General features: G+C 50.8%; 1 protein-coding gene across 14 annotated transcripts in view; it reads left to right on the forward strand.

The window, feature by feature from the left end:
* The window catches only part of LOC144799137 (uncharacterized), a 234,288-nt gene that overhangs the window by 153,209 nt on the left and 53,370 nt on the right, over nt 1-27,709 (forward strand). For 9 of the 14 annotated variants that reach the window (XM_078670338.1, XM_078670334.1, XM_078670336.1 and 6 more), the window contains 5 exons: nt 1,393-1,522; nt 13,207-13,514; nt 21,847-21,905; nt 23,099-23,241; nt 23,640-23,754. In XM_078670338.1, the coding sequence (XP_078526464.1) occupies nt 1,393-1,522; nt 13,207-13,514; nt 21,847-21,905; nt 23,099-23,241; nt 23,640-23,745 (746 nt within the window). In that variant the 3' untranslated portion in view covers nt 23,746-23,754. Of the gene's footprint in view, nt 1-1,392; nt 1,523-12,298; nt 12,411-13,206; nt 13,515-21,846; nt 21,906-23,098; nt 23,242-23,639; nt 23,755-27,709 lie in introns of all 14 variants that reach the window. The other 5 variants (XM_078670342.1, XM_078670341.1, XM_078670346.1 and 2 more) reach the window with 2 other exon arrangements.

Consider the following 27,709-nt stretch of genomic DNA (forward strand, 5'->3'; position numbering starts at 1 on the left):
AAGGCGGCGTACAAAGTGTCCGCCGATAAGCACCGGAGGCCGGGGCCGCTGTACCGGGTTGGGGATCACGTCTGGGTGTTAACCAGGAATCTGCGCTTCCACAAACACAGCGTGTTCCACCCGTGGTTCATAGGTCCGTACCACATCACTGGATGTGTCAGCCCGGTGAACATGCAGCTGCGCCTGCCATCTCATATGCGCATCCATCCGGTGTTCCATGTCTCTCTGCTCAAGCCGGCGACTTCACTCAGGCGGAAGGCCCCGTGCCCGGTGGTGGTAGACGCGGAGGTGGAATACGAAGTGGAAGGAGTACGAGACTCTAAGTGGCGCTGGGGCAAGTTGTGGTATCTGGTGGCGTGGAAGGGCTACGGCCCTGAGGAGCAGTTGTGGGAACCGGCATCAGGGGTGCACGCTCCCCAACTCGTGGACTCGTTCCACAGGAAGCACCCTGCGAAGGCCTGCCCGGCGCTGAGGCTGAGCCTTTGATGGGAGGGGGACGTACTGTCAGGACCGCACCCCAAGACCCCCCCCTGTACCTGGTTACCTGGTAATATTGCCGGACATGAGAGGCACCGAACGGCTTTCGTGGCAGCCGCCTTCCAAGCCTGCAACTTACGATCGGCGGCGCAGGCATGACGTCTCTGCTGCGCTGCAGGAACTACAATGCCCAACAGGCCGTGCACGACGCATGCGCAGGCCGTTCACAGCATATACGGCGGCCGCCAGTCAGAAGCGGCGTCGGATATTGCCGGACGCTAGCTGAAGCTAGCATACCCCGGGAGAAATGCGAGGCTGGCGTTAGTCTCCCTTTCTTCAGAGCGGGATCTCCTGAGCCTCTAGGAACATACCACTGGCAGTGTGAGCGGAGTCGTCCGCCCTGCCTCGTTTGGCATCAGTGCTTGCCAGCTGCCTCATAAAGGGGGAACAGGAACTATCGACAGTGGCAGTGGGAAGTCCTTCAGAGTAGGCAAGCCCATAACACCTGCTAAGGTGTTCAAAGCGGTGACTTTAACCGCTGGAGCAGTAACCCCGCAGCATAACTCATACCCTGCCGCAGCAAGCGGAACTCGAGCGGCATTTTCGGCCGCTGCTTTGCACAGTGTCCTCCGTTGGTGAGCTACCAGGACGGGGGCTCTTGCGGAGGACGGTTGGCCCCTACGGTTCGCTCGGCATTGTCGGTTGAGAGGGGTTCCGCCAGGAGTTGCTGAACGGCGAAGGGTATCGTTGAATTTTCTTTATTGTTCATTTCCTGGATGTGTAATCTTTACTTTGGTAATGCATTAAACCGCCTAACAGTACTATACCTCGTTGTTGTCTTGGCGTTTCTATTTACTTTCGTATGCAGATTAGGGAATGACTATCTAGTTCTTTGCCTCTGTCTCACTCCCACAGGAACTCCGCAGGCAGTCGTTGGCTTTGTGCACTGCAGGCATTCTTCTGTGGCTGTTCTCGCTGGCGTCAGGTCGACCCTGAGGACCAAGAGGTTCACACCGCGCCAGCCAGCGCCTATCCGGAAAAAGAGGTACCTATAGTCAATTTTCGACTAACTTTTTCGATCATTTTTAGGTCTCGTCTGTCAATGCGCTTTCGCATTGAGCTTGCGAGAGATATTGGGGCTTAACCAGAGCTTAACCATCGGGCGATTTCATGCAGTTCACGTGAACACAAGGACGCGCATTCTTGCCACATACACTTTTTTTAAGTTCTTTCATTGGCTCTTGTCTTGAAGTCCTCCCACCCTCTCCCTGTTCAGTGCGCGCCTCCTCCAGCATGCCCTCGGCCTCAGGAAGGCATTTCTCCTCCCCTAATTATTCACTTTGCTTCGCGTTTCTCCTCCCCCTCCCAACTTTCACTTTCATGGCCGCCAGGCCGTGTCTCGCGTTTCTCCTTTAATTTTTATAACTTGTTTATTTTCATTTCTTAGCCCGTTCAGTCCCTCATCTATATTTTTGGCACCTTCCCGGCCCCGATAGGCTTTCCAGTTTCCTGGACATATAAAGACGGCAGTTTCCATCCGCTTCCGTCTATACCGGCCGTTCCTTCATCTGAATCGGACGCCTAGTTTGAGGCCAGCTCGGAAAGCTGATGTTTTCACACTTTTCGCCATTATGCGCAGGTACGTGCTCATGGACGCGTCTTTTCTCCCTTCTCTCGCTTGCCGGCTGCTTGATATTGTACATGTCCTGTTTTATATAACGTCCTATTTGGTAACATCGCCCTTTGCCAAGCTGCCGTGCTATCTCGGCCTCTTCATTACTCCATTGCAGGTTTTACTGCCCTGTACTATTTGGTAACCTTCGACAGCCTCTGCATGCTAGTTTTGTTTGAGGTCACCACAGGAGCCCACGGAACTTCAAAGTGAGCGCTGTCACCTTCCGGATTGGTGTTGAGCCCTCCCCCACCCTCCGAGCACGAATGCAACGTTTCCCTCAACCCACCCTCCAACGTGCATAGAGTGCGCAACCATCCATGTCCTTACCTGGAAGAGGGGAAACTTTTAAGCCCTTTTCTGTGGCATTACTGACCGGCTTGCAACACGCACTCATTAAGCTGGACAGGACGCTTTGCAAACAAACTTTTTTAGATCAATATTTATTTTATTGCTAAAGTACCTTGAGCAAAGTTTTATTTGCTATCCAACACACTATTAGTGCATTTGCAGCTTTTATCTCTCCTTCTCTGCGATCTTTCCAATCGTTCCTGCCCCCCTCCCCTATTTAATTTTTTCCTGTCTTTTCTATGCTTGCCCGTCCCCCACCCCCCGTGCCTTGCTATGGTTTTCAGACTGCCGATTCTGCTGTGAAACCACTGTTTTGCCCTGCCTGTGTTTATGCTGCATGAGTTGTTTCTAACCCTGCATCACCTTAATTGCTGGGGGTTATATACAAGGGTATGGTCGGTGCTTAGGGGCTAAATGTCTGCCGCCGGCTCAGTATGATTAAAAAAAAGAAATATTCTTTAAAAGGGAAATCGTGCCGACTTATTTAAGCATTGGAACAAAAAGTGCTTAATGTTGATATTAAAAACATCTCGACTGGTTCCTTCAGTAATTTTCTGAAGAAACTCAATCACACATTTTTGACATACCATTCACGCAACGCGAGCAGTCACGAGAGCAGCACAGGACACATCCCTCAGAACTCCTCTTTATGCAAATAAAGTTCCAATATGAGCTTTGCACTTAATAAGGCTATTGTTGAAGAAATGGGGCTTACACATAGTGCTTGAAATGATATTCCACATAGAGGCACATCTAATAATCTCTGTACATACATCTAGGCTATCATTATTTTTTTTGGGCTGTAGGGAGATTCAGAATAGGCACAACTTCTCTAGTTTCTCTTGCCTTCTGCTGCCAGGATTGCCCTCGTTTTCTTGCCTTCTGCTTCCCTGATTGTACTCGTTTTTTTCTTGCCTTCGGCTCCCCCACACCATCCATCTATCCATCCATCCCCTCCACTTCATCCATCCATCCATCCCCTCCACTCCATCCATCCATCCCCTCACTCATCCATCCATCCCCTCACTCATCCATCCATCCCCTCACTCATCCATCCATCCCCTCACTCATCCATCCATCCCTTCACTCCATCCATCCCCCACTCCATCCATCCATCCCCCACTCCATCCATCCATCCCCCCACTCCATCCATCCATCCCCCCACTCCATCCATCCATCCCCCACTCCATCCATCCCCCACTCCATCCATCCCCCACTCCATCCATCCCCCACTCCATCCATCCCCCCACTCCATCCATCCCCCCACTCCATCCATCCATCCCCCCACTCCATCCATCCATCCCCCCACTCCATCCATCCATCCCCCCACTCCATCCATCCATCCCCCAACTCCATCCATCCATCCCAATCCATCCGTCCATCTCCAACTCCATCCATCCATCCCCCCACTCCACCCATCCATCCCCCACTCCATCCATCCATCCCCCACTCCATCCATCCATCCCCCACTCCATCCATCCATCCCCCACTCCATCCATCCATCCCCCACTCCATCCATCCATCCCCCACTCCATCCATCCATCCCCCACTCCATCCATCCATCCCCTCACTCCATCCATCCATCCCCTCACTCCATCCATCCATCCCCCACTCCATCCATCCCCCACTCCATCCATCCCCCACTCCATCCATCCCCCACTCCATCCATCCCCCACTCCATCCATCCCCCACTCCATCCATCCATCCCAATCCATCCATCCCACTCCATCCATCCATCCCACTCCATCCATCCCAATCCATCCATCCTATCCATCCATCCATCTCCAACTCCATCCATCCATCCCCCACTCCATCCATCCCCCACTCCATCCATCCATCCCCCACTCCATCCATCCATCCCTCCACTCTATCCCCTCACTCCATCCATCCACCCCCTCACTCCATCCATCCACCCCCTCACTCCATCCATCCACCCCCTCACTTCATCCATCCATCCCTCCCACTCCATCCCTCCCACTCCATCCCTTCCATCCATCCCTTCCATCCATCCCTTCCATCCATCCCTTCCATCCATCCCTCCCACTCCATCCCTCCCACTCCATCCATCCAACTCCATCCATCCAACTCCATCCATCCAACTCCATCCATCCCCCACTCCATCCATCCATCCCTCCACTCTATCCCCTCACTCCATCCATCCACCCCCTCACTCCATCCATCCACCCCCTCACTTCATCCCTCCCACTCCATCCCTCCCACTCCATCCATCCAACTCCATCCATCCATCCAACTCCATCCATCCATCCCACTCCATCCATCCATCTCCCCACTCATCCATCCTCCCACTCCATCCCACTCATCCATCCTCCCACTCCATCCCACTCCATCCATCCCACTCCATCCATCCCACTCCATCCATCCCACTCCATCCATCCCACTCCATCCATCCCACTCCATCCATCCCACTCCATCCATCCCACTCCATCCATCCCACTCCATCCATCCCACTCCATCCATCCCACTCCATCCATCCCACTCCATCCATCCCACTCCATCCATCCCACTCCATCCATCACCCTCCATCCCACTCCATCCATCACCATCCATCCCACTCCATCCACCCCACTCCATCCACCCCACTCCATCCACCCCACTCCATCCACCCCACTCCATCCACCCCACTCCATCCACCCCACTCCATCCACCCCACTCCATCCACCCCACTCCATCCACCCCACTCCATCCACCCCACTCCATCCACCCCACTCCATCCACCCCACTCCATCCATCCCACTCCATCCATCCCCATCCATCCCACTCCATCCATCCCACTCCATCCATCCCACTCCATCCATCGCACTCCATCCATCGCACTCCATCCATCCCACTCCATCCATTCATCCCACTCCATCCATCCATCCCCCATTCCATCCATCCATACATCCCCCACTCCATCCATCCATCCATCCATTCCCCGACTCCATCCCTCCCCCGCCCCACACTCCGTCCCTCCCCCGCCCCACACTCCGTCCCTCCCCCGCCCCACACTCCGTCCCTCCCCCGCCCCACACTCCGTCCCTCCCCCGCCCCACACTCCGTCCCTCCCCCGCCCCACACTCCGTCCCTCCCCCGCCCCACACTCCGTCCCTCCCCCGCCCCACACTCCGTCCCTCCCCCGCCCCACACTCCGTCCCTCCCCCGCCCCACACTCCATCCCTCGCCCACACTCCATCCCTCGCCCACACTCCATCCCTCGACCTCTTGCCCTGCCTCTATCTCTCACCCTCCCTCTATCGCATCACAACAGCATCACTCAGGGGTACCACAACATATCTATGCGCTACCACTGCATCACTGAACGCCACAGCATCAGTCGCCACCACAACATCATTCAGAGCCACCATAGCATCAATCTGTGCAACCATTCAACAACATCTGATTCAAATATGTTCTCTCAATGTTTCAAACTTTATTACAAATGTCACAAAAAATGTTAATATTTCACTTCTGTTCTTGTATTTTCATCACAATAATATACACTAAACATAATCTTTAAAGTTATTTGCAATAGTTTAAGCTATTGCCATTATAAATTACAATAACTTTTATTTAAGTAATAATTATTGAAAAAATACAACCCACTGTTATTTTTAAAATTAATACATCTAAGTCATGTAAATACAACACATATTGCATTACAAATGCTATAGGTGTCACGTTTGCAAAAGTTAACACTATTGGCATTGTAAATGACAAAGTTATTAATTTCGCTATTTTCAAAACAAAAACATAAATAAAAAAATTGTCATTTACAATACTAATACCTCTAACTTTACTAATGCGAGACCTATTGCATTGCAAATGCTTGTTTGATCATTTCTCGAAGTCTACACGACTCAGAAGGTGCCAGTAGGGATTCCCGGGTTTAAACCCTGCGTCGACTGTGACCGACTGATGTCGGCTACCCACCCCCATCGCCGGTGCCTTCACTGCCTGGGCTTCGACCACGATGACCAGGCATGCCCCGACTGCCGAGCCCTGATGTCCAAAGCTAGGCGGGAGCGGTCCCGCAAGCGGCTCGAGCTCCGGCAGTCGGCCCCGCGCCGCTTGCTGTCCCGGTCCGGATGGAGGTCGAGGGACCGGTCGCGGTGTCGGAGCCACCATAGCTCCGGGGGTAGTCATCGGTCCTGGACTCGGAAGTCCTCAGGTAAGCACAAGAAGTTGAAGAGGCATCATCGCTCTTCCAACTCCCCCCAACGCTCGCGCAATGCGGCCGGGGGTTTTGGTGACACCGCCCACGCAGCTCCGCCGGAGTCGCGGGCGTCACGGCCTGCTCCACACCCACCGGTCCCTGGGCGGCACGCGACGCCGGAGGAGATCGAGCGCTTCCTCATGGCCATGAGGTTGCTCGCTCCGCCGTCGGGTTCCGCGGCGCCTTCGGGCCCAGCGGTCCCGGCTGGGGGCCCCAGCAGGTCGGGTGCTTCGGCCCCGATGCCGTCGGGTGCTTCGGTCCCGACGCCTCCGGCGACTTTGGTCCCGGCGCCGCAGGCCCCACTGGATCCGGATCCGGGTCGTCACCGGTCGACCGGACTACCTTGCCGGCGCCGACCCTCAGGGTGTCTCCTCCGGGCGACGCCGTCCCCGATGCCTCCCTCGATTTGGTTCCGGCACCGGAGCGGCGGCGCTGGGCGCCGCTTGGAGAGTTCTACTTCAATGAACCGGCCCCATCCTTTGAGAACCCTGACTATCAGGAGATGGGTGACGAGGAGTATTGGGAGGGGTCTGAGGACCCTCTGGCACAAGAGTGTCAGTCTCAACAGGACTGGACAGGTGAGCTTGAGGATGCAAGTGGGCTGGACACTTCGCCAGACACTGGTTTTGTCTCCACTCCTACCGTGGCTACGGAGGAGGGGGCTTCCTATAGTGTGGTGCTGATGTGGGCAGCCAAGGCCTTGGACCTTGAGCTTCCCATCGCGGCCGTGAGGACTAACCTCCTCACTGAGGTCCTTAAACCGCAGTCAAGCTCGGCTGAGCCTCTGCTGCCGTTTAAGGAGGCCTTGTTGGACGTTCTGCAGGGCACTTGGTCCAAGCCCGCTACAAGTCAGCCTGTAGATAGGAACGTGGCCAGATGCCACCGCATGGCTCCAGGCGACCCTTGCTTCCTGTCCACCCACCCCACCCCGAGAGCCTGGTTATCCAGGCCTCGAACTCCCAATCCGCATTCCCGATGGCTCCCCCCGATCGGGAATCCAAGAGGTATGAGCAATACGGAAAGAAGGTATTCTCCTCCCTGAGTTTGGGATTGCGGTCAGTCAACACCGCCTGCCTCTTGGGCAGCTACCACCACTCTCTGTGGGACACGGTCGCGGACATGCTGCCACAATGCCCAGAGGAGGCCCGGGCTAAACTCGCCAACGCCCTTGCGGAGGGCCAAGATGCCGCACGGTATTCCATCCGGTGTGGACTGGATACCACGGACTCAATGGGTAGAGCGATGGCAACGACGGTGGCGTTTCGTCGCCACGCCTGGTTGAGGTCCGCCAACTTTTCGGCTGATGTCCAAAACACCCTTATGGACATGCTGTTTGATGTGCGTCGCCTTTTTAACGATAAGGCAGACCATGCGCTTGAGCGCTTAAGCGCTTTAAGGACTCCAGGGCTACGGCCAAGTTCTTGGGCCTCTCGGCCCCGCGCCAGCAAACGGGTGCCTTTCGCTCCTTTCGTGGCCAAGGAAGGGGCGCTCCCACGCGTCCTGCCAGCCACAGCCCGCAGACTAACATCCAGCGCGGTCTCGGACGTGGGAACCGCCGTGGCGGCGGTCTGGGACAACGGCAAGGCCAGTCCACACCTACCCCTGCAGCATCCGCCTCTAAGCCCTCCTAGTCTGTGCTTTCAGGCCCATGTGACGCCAGTGGGGGGCAGGGTTCGCCATCACCACTGGCGCACTATCACGTCAGACAGTTGGGTGCTGCAAATCGACTGAAGGGGCAGCTCCCTCCCCTTCGAGGCGACCCCTCCAGCCATGCAACCGCATTACCACCGCGTGTCGGGGGATCACTTGAAACTTCTACAAGAGGATGTTACGGCCCTCTTGGCCAAGGGGGCCATCGAGCACGTTCCTGGGCCAGAAGTAGGGTGAGGTTGTTACTCCCACTACTTCCTGGTACCCAAGAAGGGCAAAGGGGGCTAACGCCCTATCTTGGACCTACGGAACGTCAACGGCTTCCTCCAGAAAGAGAAGTTCAAGATGCTGACATTGGCTCAGGTATTGGCTGCCCTAGACTCGGGAGACTGGATGGTAGCGTTGGACTTGCAGGACGCTTATTTTCACATCCCCTTCCTGCCGGCGCTATCTGCAGTTCACGGTAGGCCACGGCACTTTCAGTTTACCGTGCTCCTCTTTGGCCTTACCAGCGCCCCACGGGTGTTCACGAAGGTGATGGCGGTGGTCGCAGCTCATCTGCGCAGGTTAGGGGTGTCAGTCTTCCCCTTACCTCGACGACTGGTTGTTAAAGGCGGGCTCGCCCCAGACAGTTGTCAGCCACCTCCAGACAACGGCAGACTTCCTGCACCAGCTGGGGTTTTCCATCAATGTGCCGAAGTCAAACCTGTGTCCCTCTCAAAAGCTCCTCTTCATCGGAGCGGTTTTAGACTCGGTGCAGTTTTGGGTTTATCCTCCCGAGCAGCGGGTTCGGGATATTCAGGCTCTGATTCCGATCTTTCAGCCTTTATCCCGGGTCTCGGTCAGGTTGACGCTGCAGCTTCTGGGGCTGATGGCCTCCTGCATCCTTCTGGTGCATCACGCCAGGTGGCGGATGTGGGCTCTGCAGTGGGACCTGAAGTTTCAGTGGGCCCAGCATCAGGGCAACCTGTCCAACAATGTCCTGATCTCGGAGGGCACTGCGAGATAGCTGCAGTGGTGGCTCACGGACCGCGATTGGGTCAGCGGCAGATCCCTCTCCCAACTGGAGCACGTAGTCGTGACGGACGCGTCCCTCCAAGGTTGGGGAGGCCACATGGGAGAGGCGGAGATCAGAGGCTTCTGGTCTCCGGCGGAGTCCCGGCTCCATATCAACCTTCTGGAGCTGCGGGCGATTCATCTAGCACTGAAGGCATTCCTCCCCTCTGTCCGGGGGGAGTGTAGTGCAGGTGTTCACGGACAACACCACCGCCATGTGGTATCGCAACAAACAATGCGGGGTGGGGTCGTGGAACCTCTGCCAGGAGGCTCTGCGCCTCTGGCAGTGGCTGGAACATCAGGGCGTGACCCCGGTGGTTCAACACCTGGCAGGTTCTCTGAACGCCAGGGTGGACGAACTCTGCCGTCTGTGCATGATGGATCACAAATGGCGTCTGAACTCGGACGTGGCGCAAGGCCTCTTTCTGCAGTGGGGAGAGCCTTGGTTAGATCTATTCGCCACCGAAGAGAACGCGCAATGTCATCAGTTCTGCGCGTTGGAATTTCCAAGGCGGCACTTGCTCGGAGACACTTATCGTCGCGAGTGGAGTTGCGGTCTGTTGTACGTCTTTCAGCCTATACCACTTCTGCCCAGAGTGCTGAAGAAGATCAAGTGCGACCGGGCCCAAGTCATCCTTGTGGCTCCGGAATGGGCGCCAAGGTACTGGTATCCCGAGCTACTCAGTATGTCAGTCGATCCCCCGGGTTCACCTGCCTCTTCAGGAGGACCTTCTGTCGCAGCAGCAGGGGACGGTCCTCCACCCGAACCTGTCCAGTCTCCACCTCTATGCTTGGAGATTGAAGGTGACAGTTGAGGCCATTTGACTTGCCTCCTGAAGTTTGTAATGTGATTCTGGCAGCCAGGCGTCCCTCCACAAAGTCGGTATACACCTGCAGGTGGAAGAGATTTGTGCCCAGCAAAGGCTGTGGATCCACTCTCTGCCCCCCTTTCTCATGTTCTCCTCTTTCTTCTGTCTCTTGCCCAGCAGGGCTCTGCCCTGGGCACTATCAGGGGCTATCTTTCTGCCCTTTCTGCCTTTTTAAGGCTCCCTGATCAGCCTTCTTTGTTCAAGTCCCCAATTGTAAATAGGTTTTTGAAGGGCATCACACACATGTTCCCTCCTGTTCCATTTGTGATGCCTCAGTGGGACTTGAACCTTGTACTTACTTATTTGATGTGCGCTCCCTGTGAGCCACTTCATAACTGTCCTCTCCGCCTTCTTACTCTGAAGACTGCTTTCCTGTTTGCCATCACCTCTGCCAGGAGAGTGAGTGAGCTCCAGGCTCTTTCTTCCAAACCTCCTTTCCTTTCTGTCCATGCGGATAAGGTTGTGTGGCGTACAAGACCCTCTTTCCTGGCCAAGGTTGTCACAGCCTTCCACATCGGGCAGTCCATCACCTTGCCCACCTTCTTTCCGCCTCCGCATCCCTCAAAGGAGGAAGAGAGGCTCCACCGTCTGGACCCAAAACGTGCGCTCTTGTTTTATCTGGATCGCACATGCCAGTTCCGGGTGGATGACCAACTCTTTGTTGGCTACGTGGGAGCAAAAAAGGGACAGGCGGTGCACAAGCTGACCATGTCTCGGTGGGTCGTGTTGTGTATCAAGGCATGCTGCTCCTTGGCGAAGAAGGAACCTCCTGTTGGGCTGAGGGCCCATTCCACTCGGGCCACGGCGGCTACTACTGCCCTGGGCCGGGGAGTCCCCTTGCAGGACATCTGTCAGGCAGCTACGTGGGCCTCGCTGCACACGTTCGCAAGACACTACTGCCTGGACAGCCAAGTCCGGAGGGATGGCTTCTTTGGCCGTTCACTCCTCCAGGACTTACTAGTGTGATTATTGGTTCGCAGACCCACCACCGGGGTTGATATTGCTGGGGTATCTATTCTAAGGTAAGGAATCTAATACTAACCTGTTTCTTTCAGATGAACAAGTTACTTACCTTTGGTAACGATATATCTGTAAGAAACAGTAGTTAGTATGTATTGGATTCCTTACCGCCCCACCCATCCTCCCCGTTCTGCGAACCGATATCTAGGGTTAAGGTCATCCTCTTTCAGGGCCCTAGTTTCATGGCACCAGTGTTGGTTTTTATCATTGCTCTGCGTTTCTGGCGCGGAAAAGCTGTGTATAAGAACTGACGTCAGTGCACGAGGGCGGTGTCTAAGTACTCCGGGGACGTCATCCCGGCGCTGGACGCGGAGCCGCAGACTACGCCTACCGCGCGCAAGGGTACTGCTACACAAAAAAATTCCGGATCCAGTCTGACGCCTGGGGATATTCTAAGGTAAGGAATCTAATACTAACTACTGTTTCTTACAGATATATCGTTACCGAAGGTAAGTAACTTGTTCGTTTAGCAACGTCTACGAATGGGTCTTTGTCATGGCGCGGAGTCATTCTTGCACTATTCGATGCATTTTGTGTAGTTCTAGTGCCCATCACTGGAAGCGACACTCTCTTGTTTTAGTGGACTGTTGCTTCTTTGGCGTAAAACTTCTATTGTTATCCATTGACTTTCATAATTGGGCAGTGCAGACTCCTGCTTCCTTGTGCACGGCTGCATAGGCGGGCAAGCGTCTCAGAGTCCTAAAATTTCATGTTGCAGTGTAGCCCTCTTTCTTGTTTTGCTTTCGTTCAGTTACTTCACCTATTATCCCACATGATATAAGGCACGAGAACAATCTTTTCATTTCTGGTCCGTTCTGAATTGCCTGCTGGGCCTCATGAGCCTAGTGGTTGACTGTTTAGTGATTTAAATCAGTATTCTGGGTGAATATGCAGTTTCTTCCTGGTTGTAATGGGCATGTTTGCCCATAAGATGTCTAAGCTGACCTCTTCGTGCTGTTTGAGTTGAACACTGCTTAATTTTGTACTTAGTTGATGCCAAAACAAAGGATACAGCTGAGAAACTCGCCACATGTGTTGCTCAGATGAGACCTGAAGTTGAGCAGTTCAGCAAGGAGAACAGTGAGAGCAATCCAGAGTTTTGGTATGCATTTTGTTTTGGCTATGCTTCATATGGTAATTGTGAAAATTAATCTACTTTTTTAAACAGATAAGGCCATTCAATAGTTGGTATATACCTTAATATGTCCTAAAACAAGGTGAAGAATTCCTACCAGCCAACACCCAGGATATTGTTTGTCATCAAGAGCAAAACTTTTCAGGTTTTTGTCCTCTGTCCAAGTAGGCCCAATCACCAGCATACCACTTGGCTGCCATTATGCAATACCACTGTTTGGATCCATGATAGGCAGATTCTTGCTTCTACTGAAAGATGTCTGTCCTTATGTGTACGTTTCTCAGAAATGTACACACTGTTCATTAATGCAAAAGTCTTTGCTGTCAAGTCAAGCGCACTAAGGAAATGCATGGAGCACTGCTTGTGGCATTTGCAGTAGTTCACCATAACAGTGTGTACAAACGTTTGCAAAAGGGTACTATTTGGGGGTGATTGATCTCCAGGAGGCTTTTTTTTTGTACACCAATACGTGTAGAAGCGGACCATAATAGTGGCACCTGTGCTCCTGAAAAGCACAAGTGCCAAAGGGCCTCAAAAACCGTCTGTCCAAGGTCACCATGCATTGACTTAGTGACCTAGGTGCGGTAATTTTAGCTTCATTGTGAAGAAAATGCTGCTATCATTTGTCGCCTCACTGCATGGAACCAAAGGGGGCATTCCGTCCCTTGGAAAGATGTTTAATAGCTCCCGACCTTTCACAACTCATGCTTGTTCAACTTTGTTTGCGAAGTGTTCTTTCAACCACTTTTTTCTTTCTATTTAGGTTCTTAAAAGAAAAAGACAGCGCTGCTTACAAATATTATCAGGGAAAGGTATCTGAATTGCGGAATACTGAAACCAAAGAAAAAGCAAGTGACTCCAAGAAGGACCAACAACCTGAAGTGGAAGCTGACTCTGCAGAGGGCGACAGTGCTGAGGCTGCAATGGCATGTGAAATTTCACCCGAGGTAGCAAGCCAAGATGAGGTCGTAAAGAAAGCTCCTGTCCGTACACTCTCTCGTAAAAGAGTCACTGCTCTTAAAGTTGGGATGCTTCCCGCCAAGAGAGTATGTCAAGTAAAAGATTCTAAAGGTGGGTGAATTTTTAATCTTAGCAATTTGTTTTTCTCTTGGCATTTTATACCCTTTACATTCTCTGGTTGCATTTAGTGTTGGCAGCTGGTTACTTTCCAGAGTACGGGGGTGGAATTCTATTCCAGCAAACCCCACTTCTTCTGAGAGGGTTTCAGTGTGTTCTTTCTTCCCTCACCCTTTGAAAAACTGTCGGTGGGGAAAATTTTTAAATTGTGCATTTTAACGCATAATTTTTGCAGATTTGCTCAAGTCATAGGCTTTGAAAGAGCTGTCCTTAAATTTCCAAGTACCTCATTGAAGTGTAAACCAATGAAACCTGACACTCCCATAGGGTTGGTTGGTACCCCACCACCCCTTGGCCCCTACCCACCCCCACACTTGTTTCGAAGCAAATTATGGGCACACCCATTTGCTAAACATTGTCCCCGGAACAGCATTGTTATGATTGCTCCTATATGCCAAAAATTACATGCAATAGTCTAGTAGCAGGCTTGTAATTGATGCTCTCCATATACCATGGCGACCATTGCTACCAGCATTTTGTCATGGTTGCCTTCTTCCCAGATGTAATGGTCGTATGCCTAAAACTTTGTACAATGTGACTGCACCTGCATTTTGTCAAAGGTGCCCCATATACAAAGAACTACTTCCAGTGGGTTGGTTCTAATTTTTTTCCCATGGATGAGGCTCCATGTGGAACCAAATATCTCCAGTATTCCAGTGTCGATGTTTTGTCCCATGTGGCAAGTTTCATATGTACCAAGCTTACTTCTAGCGTGCCAGTGTTTTTTCCTGTGCTGTCATGCTACGAATTCCCTCGTATATACCAGCACTAGGATTCAGCAGTTTTTGTCTCCAAGCCCCGAATTGCCTTCAGTATGCCAGGGACAACTGTAAATTTAATACATTCTCATTCGTGCTCGCTTATATTCCCGCACTCGTAGACATTGTCCTACTCACTCATAGTTACTTTGCACTCTACAATCCTCCCTTACTTGCTCTCATTCACCTTTGAACTCCCTTTTACTCATACTTTGTCTTTAAGTTTTACTCATTTATACTTTCTGCTTACTCTGCCACTTTCTCTCTCTCTTTCTCACATGTATACACCCACACTCTGAGACCACATTTTTAGTTCTCGCCTAGCGTTGCTGCACACATGCGCAGCTCGCTCTGCAATATTTATTGCTTACAAGGACTTTCAGAAGAGGGGTTTAAACCCTGCCCCTCATTTCCGTTGGCTGGCGTCACCGTTTATGCTAAACTGTGGCCTGTCATTGGAAAAAAAAGTTTGAGTGTATTTCTTGTTGCTTTCAACTAAAACAATGTAATTAGGCACATTTTTTCCATGTAGTGTAACGATGTCAAAGCACTTAAAAATATACATTAAGAAAACGAAACATGTTGCGTTAATGAGTTTCTAAGTTACACATGATTAAATCCATTTCTGAAAAAGGCGTGACCTCCTTTCCCATTATTACTTTGCCGGCTTCATCAATATACTCAGTAAAAAAAACACGTATTATTTAAATATAGTCTTCGACCTTCATTTCAACTTAATAGAAATGCCACAGACTTGAGGGTTGTTCTTGCTTGCAGTGTTCACTTCCCACATGCCAGCGTAAGGCACCGGCTAAGAAGTAGGAAAGTTGAAGTAAAGGTAATTTTAAGAGGGAGAAATCTGATATTACATAATTTTAGGTTTGATAAAGATCAGAAGATTCCCAGCTAAATTGGGAGTGTCGCATGTATGTAAATGTATTTCGATTTATATAGCGCACGAATCACCCAGGGGTCTCAAGGCGCTTGCTTAGGGAACCCGTCCTGGTATTCCCCTGTGAGATACCCCGGCAGGGTATCCACAAGGTGAAAGCCAGGCATCCCGCCGCGAGGGGCCGTAGTGGAGATTAAGCAAGCTATTGCCCAGAGTCGCAGAGTGTGACCCCGTGAGTCGAGTAGGCACCGTAGCGAGAATTGTCGAGTCCGTGGAATTTTGAGCCCGAGACCCGCCGAGGCGGGGAATCGAACCCTGGTCCACGGCCGATCTCAGCTTCCGGGTCTGCTGCCTCTAACCACTGAGCCACGCTTCTCCACAAAGATGTATGCTAGCTACTCATGTTGTCGTATATTACATTACTTCCATGTATGCACAGCCTTGTGTATCTTTATTATGCAGTTTTAAAATACAACGTGTGACTTTAGCGACATCAAAGCGCATAAATAATCCCTTCATTGAAGGAATCAAAGTTACACGTTGCAAAAGTTCCGGTAGTAAAACCGTATTCAAAAACTCCAAAATGGAGCATTCTGGGAATAGTGTCTGACAGGAAGTACTGTGATTAGTATTCCACCACAAGAACTGTAAATTTTGCTGGAATAGCCGTACTTTTTTCCAGTTGGTGAATTGTTGTTATTGTTGTAACAGCACTAATGGCAAAATGTATTTGCTGAAACACGTAAGGCCGTTTTGTCCTTCAGCGGAAAGTAACAACCTATTGTGACTTCATTTTGGGGAACGGTTAAACTCTCAGATTCTACAAAACGTTATAAAACTGGGCATTCCAGTTTTTGCATGTGACGGTAAAAACTTTAATTTATCAGCACGCAATATAGAATATATATGCATTTTAATCAATGCTCCTACAATAAGAGGCCATGCCGTATTATTTGTGGATGTTATTTAATGACCAACATTATTCTTACTTATGGAGTCCTAGTCTGGGTTTGTTCTGCTATTATTTCGTTCTCATATCTTCTATTAGCAACTTGAAATAGAAATGTTACTAAATAGATTACCAAAGAAAGATGCTCCTTTATTTATCAACTCCCCCGCTTCCTACCAACCTCGTGATATCAGTGTGGAACTAGTGGCTTTTTCTGTCCGATGTGACCACATGGGCCCACAGTTATAAGTGATAATTGTGTTCTATTCAGATCAAGTTCTTTGGTAAAGCAGCTGCCTGTTCCTACTCGCTGGTAGAGCTGTACGAGCCAACAATTTAACAGGGTGAGGCATTTGAGACTCCTTAGGCGGAAGCCGGGAGCCAACCTTAACGTATTTGCACACTTTGCACATCTTGTACTTGTAATTTTTTTTAACTGTTTTAAATCTGATCTTATCCTATGCACTTGGCTTTAATTCTGCACTCACCGCTGCCTAGCCGGAGATAGTTGCTGGGAGGGAGGTGACATTGTTGCCCTCGGTGATTGCCAGTGGAGCGAGCCACCATCTTGAGGGAATATGAAGGGCTGCGGGCTAGTCTTTACCTTTGACGCCATAAATACACGCGCTAACGCGGGCGCGCCTAAGGCAAGTCCCTCTGCACCCGTCCGCGCCTGACTGAGCCCTGAGGCCAGGAATGCTGGCCATAATGAGGTAAAGTGCCCCAATTCTAGCCGCCTAACATACACTGCTAAATCCCTATCTCCAGTTGGATGATGGAGAATTGCCTTCAACTAAACCCTGAAAAAAACGTAGGTCATGCTAATGGGGGAACCCTAACTATTTGGTCCGAGGAGTGGTGGCCCCAACAGCTGGGAGCAGCACCCGTGCCCAAACAATGTGTAAAAAACCTAGTGCTAAAACTTGATCGGACATTAACAATGAAAGATCATATTGCTGCCACAACTAGTTCTTGCTATTATAGCCTGCGTCTTTTGCGCACGATCTTTCCTTATCTGCCCATAAATGGTCGTAGAACTCTGGTTCAAGCCATGGTGATTAGCAGATTGAATTACGGGAACGCTCTGCTGGCCAAAGTAGGAGAGGCCTTGCTTGCTAGGCTACAGGTGATTCAGAACACCGCGGCAAGAATGATTCTGAATCGCCCGGCTGGCTCTCCCTCTGGTCCCTTGTTGAGAGAGTTACACTGGCTACCATTGAGGAAGCGATCATATTTCAAAATCTGCTATCTTACTTACAATGCCTTAAAAGGCAAAGATCCCTGCTATCTGCAAATTAAACTCGCAAAACATGTACCTTGTCGAAATCTTAGATCCAGTACGTCTTAGTCGTACAGGGGGTAAAGCTTTTTCTTACCTTTCTCCAAGATACTGGAATAAACTACCTATTGCTCTGCGTGAAATTTCCACCCACAGTATATTTAGGAAACAACTAAAAGCTTACCTATTTTAAGTATGAATGGTCTGATTTCCTAGTTTCAGGTCTGTCTCTAAGCAGCGCCGAGATGCCCCCGGGTGAGTCGTGCGCTATATAATTAGACCTACCAATAACAATAACAATGAGGCGAGCCAGACCCCAGCCAACGGTCCGGCTCGGATATTGGACCCTGTGCAGTAGCTCTACATCTCTCTACTCTACTCCACTTCACTTTACACTGCACCACTCCATTCTACATAGTCTACACCACTCAACTCTACTTTCTACGTAGACAAGACCTATTTGCTTTGCCATTTCTTTAGTGTCTTTATCTGGAACTCCTGACCACATGGTGCCTTTACTGGGGACCCTAATCCATATCTGTTCTCTTCCACTGGCCACATCTGTCCGACCCTAGATGCATCCGCCCTCCCTTTTTTCCAGCCTTACTCGCCCTTCCTCCTCGTCACTACCCCCTCCCTGTTTACCACCTTCACTCCTCCTTGCACCCCCCTTCCCTTGTCCACCTTCAGCCCTCATCCCCTCCAACCCCCTCCCGCTTTTTTTCAATTTGTTGCCTTTTGATATTTTTTATTATTCACATCTTCCATATTTTGATGTGCTTATTTCCCATATGTATCATTTTGAAATCTATCAGGCGGAGACTTATATGTTGTTTATATACATTGATGCTATGTATGTCCCCTGTCTTATTGACCTTCTTGTCTCTAAAATGTAAAGCGCTCTGATACCCCTGGGTCCAGCTAGCGCTATATAAAACCTCTAAAATAAATAAAATAAATGCTGCCAGGTCAGCAGAGCTGCTTTAGAGTCAGCGACCCAGGTCAGCAGAACCGCTCTAGAGCCAGAGAACCATGTCAGCAGAGCCGCCCTAGCGCCAGAGAACCAGGTCAGCAGAGCTGCTCTAGAGCCAGATAACCATGTCAGCAGAGTCGCTCTAGAGCCAGAGAACCAGGTCAGCAGAGTCGCTCTAGAGCCAGAGAACCAGGTCAGCAGAGCTGCTTTAGAGTCAGCGACCCAGGTCAGCAGAACCGCTCTAGAGCCAGAGAACCATGTCAGCAGAGCTGCTCTAGAGCCGGATAACCATGTCAGCAGAGCCGCCCTAGCGCCAGAGAACCAGGTCAGCAGAGTCGCTCTAGAGCCAGAGAACCAGGTCAGCAGAGCTGCTGTAGAGCCAGAGAACCAGGTCAGCAGAGCTGCTGTAGAGCCAGAGAACCAGGTCAGCAGAGCTGCTCTAGATCCAGAGAACCAGGTCAGCAGAGCCGCCCTAGCGCCAGAGAACCAGGTCAGCAGAGCCGCCCTAGCGCCAGAGAACCAGGTCAGCAGAGCCGCCCTAGCGCCAGAGAACCAGGTCAGCAGAGCCGCCCTAGCGCCAGAGAACCAGGTCAGCAGAGCCGCCCTAGCGCCAGAGAACCAGGTCAGCAGAGCCGCCCTAGCGCCAGAGAACCAGGTCAGCAGAGCCGCCCTAGCGCCAGAGAACCAGGTCAGCAGAGCCGCCCTAGCGCCAGAGAACCAGGTCAGCAGAGCCGCCCTAGCGCCAGAGAACCAGGTCAGCAGAGCCGCCCTAGCGCCAGAGAACCAGGTCAGCAGAGCCGCCCTAGCGCCAGAGAACCAGGTCAGCAGAGCCGCCCTAGCGCCAGAGAACCAGGTCAGCAGAGCCGCCCTAGCGCCAGAGAACCAGGTCAGCAGAGCCGCCCTAGCGCCAGAGAACCAGGTCAGCAGAGCTGCTGTAGAGCCAGAGAACCAGGTCAGCAGAGCCGCTGTAGAGCCAGAGAACCAGGTCAGCAGAGCTGCTGTAGAGCCAGAGAACCAGGTCAGCAGAGCCGCCCTAGCGCCAGAGAACCAGGTCAGCAGAGCCGCCCTAGCGCCAGAGAACCAGGTCAGCAGAGCCGCCCTAGCGCCAGAGAACCAGGTCAGCAGAGCCGCCCTAGCGCCAGAGAACCAGGTCAGCAGAGCCGCCCTAGCGCCAGAGAACCAGGTCAGCAGAGCCGCCCTAGCGCCAGAGAACCAGGTCAGCAGAGCCGCCCTAGCGCCAGAGAACCAGGTCAGCAGAGCCGCCCTAGCGCCAGAGAACCAGGTCAGCAGAGCCGCCCTAGCGCCAGAGAACCAGGTCAGCAGAGCCGCCCTAGCGCCAGAGAACCAGGTCAGCAGAGCCGCCCTAGCGCCAGAGAACCAGGTCAGCAGAGCTGCTGTAGAGCCAGAGAACCAGGTCAGCAGAGCCGCTGTAGAGCCAGAGAACCAGGTCAGCAGAGCTGCTGTAGAGCCAGAGAACCAGGTCAGCAGAGCCGCTCTAGATCCAGAGAACCAGGTCAGCAGAGCCGCTCTAGATCCAGAGAACCATGTCAGCAGAGCCGCTCTAGATCCAGAGAACCAGGTCAGCAGAGCCGCCCTAGCGCCAGAGAACCAGGTCAGCAGAGCCGCCCTAGCGCCAGAGAACCAGGTCAGCAGAGCCGCCCTAGCGCCAGAGAACCAGGTCAGCAGAGCCGCCCTAGCGCCAGAGAACCAGGTCAGCAGAGCCGCCCTAGCGCCAGAGAACCAGGTCAGCAGAGCTGCTATAGAGCCAGAGAACCAGGTCAGCAGAGCCGCTCTAGAGCCAGAGAACCGGGTGAGCAGAGCCGCTCTAGAGCCAGAGAACCAGGTCAGCAGAGCTGCTATAGAGCCAGAGAACCAGGTCAGCAGAGCCGCTCTAGAGCCAGAGAACCAGGTCAGCAGACCTGCTGTAGAGCCAGAGAACCAGGTCAGCAGAGCTGCTGTAGAGCCAGAGAACCAGGTCAACAGAGCTGCTGTAGAGCCAGAGAACCAGGTCAGCAGAGCTGCTGTAGAGCCAGAGAACCAGGTCAGCAGAGCTGCTGTAGAGCCAGAGAACCAGGTCAGCAGAGCTGCTGTAGAGCCAGAGAACCAGGTCAGCAGAGCTGCTGTAGAGCCAGAGAACCAGGTCAGCAGAGCTGCTCTAGAGCCAGAGAACCGGGTGAGCAGAGCCGCTCTAGAGCCAGAGAACCGGGTGAGCAGAGCCGCTCTAGAGCCAGAGAGCCAGGTCAGCAGAGCTGCTGTAGCTTAAAAACATGTAAGGTAAAAATCTGTGTTTAGCATAGTGCACCGACCAACTTGTATTTTGCTGTTCCAGTCATTGCGTCCACATATGATACATCAAGTCACATCATACATACAAGTCAGGACTATTGGCTTTGTCAATGGTTGCTTTTTGCATAAGATTAATAAGCAGCAACTATGGCTTGTATATAATATAGAAAAAGCTTCCAGTCAACGCCCTGGTGACAGCACAACAATGTTGCTGCTCCTGAGATCCAAATAGAGAAGGGAAATCCAGAGAGAAAATGACTCTTTAAAGGATTTCCCTTCTCCTACAACACTCACTAAGTTAAAGCCATTTGCTTTGCTAATGGTATTGTATAGCAAAGCAAATGGCTTTAACTTAATAAAAGGCGAGACCTATTGCATTTGTAATGCTTGTTTGTTTTATAACCTGCTGCCTGCTCAGTTCTCCTTTTGGTTTCTGCTGCTGCTGGCGGCCACACAGCTCCTTTCCTTTTCAGGCAGCACTGGAGTATGAAACTGAAACTTCAAACCTGTGCCATCTCTAGTTGTAACTTGTTGGGAAGTGGTGGGGTTACAGACTGCCATTCATCCTGGGCCCTGAAAAAAATCTGATTGGTGTAGGCACTTGGTGTGTGGTGTACCTGCAGTCAGTTCCTGCTGCTGGCTCTCAGGCTGCTGAACCCAAAGATCTGCTTTTTTTTCTGTCTTACTAATGATGAAGAATAAAGGAATTATTATTCACTCTGTGTAATAATTATAACTGTGAACCCACATAAGTGTGATCCGCCACTTACTAGCCGCATTCTCTGGGTATGTTGCTTGTAGTCGGAATGTTTTTTTACTCTATGGTTCTCTGTAGTGTTAAGATTTGCAATTCTCGGTCTATGTGGTCTGTAATGTCCTGGCCCATTGTAGCCTAAGATAATCAGAGCACATGGAGTATATTGTGCTCACATGTTTCTAGAGTGCTGCGAAGGTGCTAGATCCAAGGCGCTGTAGCTCAGTCTTGGGTTTTTAATTCTCTTGGTGTAATATAGTAATCTGGCCCCACAACTGAAGTATATTCTGATTTGCTTATGGGATAACGTAAATAGCATCTGCGTTAGTGATTCCGCAGTAGAAGAATAATGGCTTCATGTTTTCTTTCCCCTAGTTCATGACCCTGTTAGGATTACTTATGAAATGCCAAAGGGAAGGCCAGTACTAAAGAAGGTAATGCTGCTTTTCCTTAAGTTCTATTATTAGGCTAATGTCCAAGATCACAGCACAAAGTAAACGCCGTTTTCATTCTTTTTTTTCCTTGGTTATTGTTTGATCACTTACGTAAAATATAAATAACAAACGGAGAGGAAGGAGATGCGTTGTTAATTTTCTGCATGTTATCATCCCCCTTCCCCCTTTCAGAATTGTTTACTGCTGTAGTGATGCGTGATGCCACTGCTCTGAGCCATGCCACAGGCTTGGCCAAATACGCCTTTCAATGGCCACATCCCTCGCACTCCCTTTTAAGCACGCCTTTCAATGGCCACATCCCTCGCACTCCCTTTTAAGCACGCCTTTCAATGGCCACATCCCTCGCACTCCCTTTTAAGCACGCCTTTCAATGGCCACATCCCTCGCACTCCCTTTTAAGCACGCCTTTCAATGGCCACATCCCTCCCTTTTAAGCACGCCTTTCAATGGCCACATCCCTCCCTTTTAAGCACGCCTTTCAATGGCCACATTCCTCGCACTCCCTTTTAAGCACGCCTTTCAATGGCCACATCCCTCGCACTCCCTTTTAAGCACGCCTTTCAATGGCCACATCCCTCGCACTCCCTTTTAAGTACGCCTTTCAATGGCCACATCCCTCGCACTCCCTTTTAAGTACGCCTTTCAATGGCCACATCCCTCGCACTCCCTTTTAAGCACGCCTTTCAATGGCCACATCCCTCGCACTCCCTTTTAAGCACGCCTTTCAATGGCCACATCCCTCGCACTCCCTTTTAAGCACGCCTTTCAATGGCCACATCCCTCGCACTCCCTTTTAAGCACGCCTTTCAATGGCCACATCCCTCGCACTCCCTTTTAAGCACGCCTTTCAATGGCCACATCCCTCGCACTCCCTTTTAAGCCCATGAATGAAAACTGGTTTTTGGAAACTTCAATAGTTTTTTTTTTTTTTTCATCCCACCCACTAGAACTGTATAATATAACTAATTAAACGTGATGATTTGTTTCCTTACTTTGAGGTCTGGTCATTCGCCTGCTGGGGTTTTGTTTTGTTACAGGATGGCTGATCCTGGCTTCATTTGTGAATATGAAAACGGGAGTGGTTGCCTGTTTTTATAATCTGTAGATTTCTTTTGAGGGTTTTAGGTAATGTGTTTTCTAAGCGATTACCAATTATTTTTTCTGCAATGTAGAAACCAGAAAAAAGAGACTTGGATTACGCCAACAAGAAACTAACGGACACGAATGTGGGCTTCCAGATGCTGAGTAAAATGGGCTGGAAGGAGGGCGAAGGCCTTGGATCTGAAGGCGCTGGGATCAAAGATCCGGTCAAAGTGTATGTTGTGGCAATGTCCTGATGTCGCTCCGGGTTTCTGTGTGTTCTTTTGGGGACATGGTACACGTTTTGGGGGATATTAAGGAAAGCGATTGCTGCATAGTTTGGTTTTTCCACTTAAAGGTAAGTTGGATTGTGTTACTGTGTTGAGGAAACTACTTTATACAATATGGTGTTGCATGCAGTGCTCTTTCATGAGTCAAGTTGTCTCTAGAACTGCTTCTTGGAGGGGGTGTAAATTTGCCTCTTCCCTTTGGGTGGGTATGTTAGGAGCGTGCCAGGTTTAGGGGGCGTCGAGGTTATATTGACTGTATTACTTTCCCTCCTCTCTTCATAGTTGCTCATGTCTAAGAATGTGATTATAAATTGCCTAACTCTTTCTTCAATTTATTCTGCAGGGGAACAACTTCAAGAGGGGAGGGCTTGGGTGAAGCGCTTGTAAAGCAGGAAGATACGTTTGAATCTTTCCGTCAAAGAATGATGCAGCTGCACAAGCAGAAATAAACTAATTAGGTAGGTTCAAAGGTGGTAGAAGCGGGATTCTAAATTACTTCCTACATCAGTTGAGTTTTCTGACATGGCTGAAAGGTGTGGCCAAAATGAGCAGATTCTGCCATCTGTGTTTCAGTTGTAGGACATTTTGCTCCTCACCAAAAATGGATTACACTTGAAAATAATGGTTTTCTTCTTTCACCCCAGATCCTGTGACTTTAATCCTGCCTATAACTTTACTGGGAGTTGTCAAATTTTGAGCAGCAAGCTTGATAATTAAGGCAGTCTACATTTGTCTCTGTGTTAGAATTCTGGATTTTAAAAAAGTGGATAATTCCTAGGCAATACTTTATAATAACTTGCTAATATCCCTGTTAACATAGATTATGCTAAAGGCTTTAGCTTTGCCAGTAGAGCGTACACTGCTCTGCTGGAGCCTCTTCTTACAACCCTAGATGCAAACTCTGTCTTAGACAAACGTTTTGCAGGCTACTAACTGTAAGATTGTAGCTCAGATTGGTTGGTTTTCCACTAGACTGCATGTTTGGAACACGAGTCACCCCTCTTCCCTTTTTAGGTCTCGGCTAGTAACGCGCAAAGCGCGTTCTCGCCAGAGAACTATAGCTGTCGTCTCAGCCCACAACAAGTTGGAATGTGGAGACAAGACCTGGCCACGCGCGCAGCGTTGTCCCATAGGATAACGTTGCGCACGTGAACTTATGCAGTTTTCAGTAATGCTGAAAGAATCGGATCGCGTCGCGCGCCTCGTGAGCAGTTCCTTTGGAATGCAGGGGAAGTCTTTAGAGGGGCGTGCGGCGCTGTTCACGAGGCGCGCGTCGCTGATAAGCAGGCTGGTTCTTTGTGTGTCCGTGTCTGATTTCGCCCCCCTCCCGCCCGCTGTTCGTGTCCCGCCCGCTGTCCGTTGTTGCCCCCCTCCCGCCCGCTGTCTGTGTCTGTTTTCGCCCCCCTCCCGCCCGCAGTCCGTTTTCAACTCTTCCCCCCCCCCCCCCCAATTTCATGTGAAGTGTAAGACGAAGTGCAGTGCCACTGAGCTGGCGTGTTTATTGTTCACGTTACAGCACTTCCTTACATGTAGGGAAGTGGTTGGAAATAATTAACACGACCGACCACTGTCAATGTCCTTGAGGTAAAAGGCCTTAATTATAGAAATATGTGTTTGCTACTGTTTCACTAACAATATGAATTTTGTATAATTTTGCCAAATGCAGAGAGAGATTTACATTGCCCTCTGCCATATTCCGACACATGAGCCCTCTCCTTCACACATTACGTCATTGCATCCGAGGCAGTCTTCGGGACCTCGGTCTTCGGGACCTCTAGCACACTAACACTGACAGGCTGTCAGTGTCATCCAAGTAAGACTGGCCTGTAGGGGAATCGGGCAGTGCTGAAAGGGCTGGTTTGACAGCCCAGTGTGTGGGACGCCCTTTTGTTGATTTCCGTGATACTACTACAAACATTGCCTACAGCAATGACGCAGACACATGCATACAGTCTCCCTTACCTTAAAAAAAAAACACACAGCGTGTCCGTACAAGTTCAAAACTGCCCCGATTCGCCAATGGCGCCCCGGGCCTATTGTCTGCCCCAGTCTCACCCTGGTGACACATCTACATTACTCCTATTGTCCACTCACCTCCAGCTTGGCAAGAGAAAGGGTGTGACAGAGCGTTATGGAGCTGCATTGAAATAGGGAGGCTGGGGGACAGAAGTAAATATGGGGTTGTGTAGGATTTTATGCATGTGGTGGGTACCAGCAATCACTGTGAGTGAGATGACAGCCGTCCCCAAGTTGTGGAGTCTTTGGGAAGGGAATGTGTCCGGACTGTCAGGGCTCTGACACTCTTGATTCACCTGCAGGAGGCACTAGGTCTAAGGGGCAAAGGGCATAGGCTTAGGACAGGACACAAATGAAAAGACAGAGGGGGACAGCAGACATGCACTTCAGATTAGAATAGTGGAGGGCTGGAATAGGACTGGCCCATTGAGACGCCAGCAAGTATGATCAAGTCTGTTTTTAAAAATATCCTCCATGATGTGTGGGGACAATTTACATACAAAGAATTAAGGTGGAGACCGCATGTTTATTACCAATTCTAACTCTAAAATTGTGACTGAATTGTAATATTTGGTAATCCAACAAGCCCAGCCCTAGTTTAGACGGAGGACAGGATTTATACATAAAGAGGGTGTTGACTTACAGGCAGGCAACGTCCTACATTCATACTGGAATCACATACCACAGGAGCAGGCAGCATTGCATGAATCTTACTAGGCCATCCACCACCCCACACACACAATTAGGGTGGGGAATTATTTGTAGTGGCAGTTGACAAAAGACCTCTGAGATGCAATGGATAGCCCAATGTGAAAAGAGAGTCATGGCATGCCCTAGAAACGTCAATGTGCCTGTTATGTCTAGTGGTGGTGGTGTGGGTGTCTCCATCCCTCGCCCCACACTCCTTCCCTCGCCCCACACTCCTTCCCTCGCCCCACACTCCTTCCCTCGCCCCACACTCCATCCCTCGCCCCACACTCCATCCCTCGCCCCACACTCCATCCCTCGCCCCACACTCCATCCCTCGCCCCACACTCCATCCCTCGCCCCACACTCCATCCCTCGCCCCACACTCCATCCCTCGCCCCACACTCCATCCCTCGCCCCACACTCCATCCCTCGCCCCACACTCCATCCCTCGCCCCACACTCCATCCCTCGGCCCACACTCCATCCCTCGGCCCACACTCCATGCCTCGGCCCACACTCCATGCCTCGGCCCACACTCCATGCCTCGGCCCACACTCCATGCCTCGGCCCACACTCCATGCCTCGGCCCACACTCCATGCCTCGGCCCACACTCCATGCCTCGGCCCACACTCCATCCCTCGGCCCACACTCCATCCCTCGGCCCACACTCCATCCCTCGGCCCACACTCCATCCCTCGGCCCACACTCCATCCTCTCCATCCCTCTCTCTCACCCTACACTCCATCCCTCTATCTCTCGCCCTCCCTCTATCTCTCGCCCTCCCTCTATCTCTCGCCCTCCCTCTATCTCTCGCCCTCCCTCTATCTCTCTCTCTCTCGCCCTCACTATCTATCCTATCACCACAGCATCACTCAGGGGCAACACAACATCACTATGCGCTACCAAAATGCTTATAAGTACAACAGTAACTTACAATATTATTATAATATAATATTATTTCCAACATTTTGCAACAGCTACCATCTTGCAAATCATCTTTATACACCAATACAGACTTTGCTAAAAATGTAATGCAACACATTGTCATATACAATGCCTATAACTCAAACTTTAATGCTGCAAGACCTATTGCATTGCAAATGCTGGTTGATTCAGCCAGGGACTCTGACGCAGGAGCCATAAGTGCTCTTTATCTTGTCAGCTGAACGTTCAAGATGCCGCAGAAGGTAAATGGCTGTGCCAAACATGGTCATGCTCATAAACTTTGGAGGCTACTCGCTTCATTTGTTTACACTCAACTTCAGCAAATACAAAAAAAGAAATTCTTACCTGTGCGGAGAATGTTGCAATCTTGGAAGTAGTAAGTTTGTGCCTCTGGTGATTACCAGGCCGACTTGGTGTCTCAGGAACCAGAAATATCATTGATTGTTGAGGGATGGGTAGTGATACTGTGCTGCAGGTGTTGTGTGTGTGTTTTACACACACAGGCTGATGAGCAGGTGAGATTAATAAGTTATCGAGAGGTAGAAGGTAATGCTCAATTTACGGTACCGCAGTCTTCGAGGAAAGAGGAATGGTCCTAATCCAACGAGATGCAAGATTTCCCTTGAAGCGGTGGAGGTGCCTTTTGCAGGGTCGGACTGGGACAGAAAATGGGGCCAGGTACCAAGATAAGTGGCAAAGGCTGGCAAATAGGGTCAGTTTAGAACTTGTAAAGATATTCTGTCTTGGTGTTTGCAAGGCATG

This window comes from Lissotriton helveticus, chromosome 12 (assembly GCF_964261635.1).
Source record: "Lissotriton helveticus chromosome 12, aLisHel1.1, whole genome shotgun sequence".
Classification (NCBI taxonomy): Eukaryota; Metazoa; Chordata; class Amphibia; order Caudata; family Salamandridae; genus Lissotriton; species Lissotriton helveticus.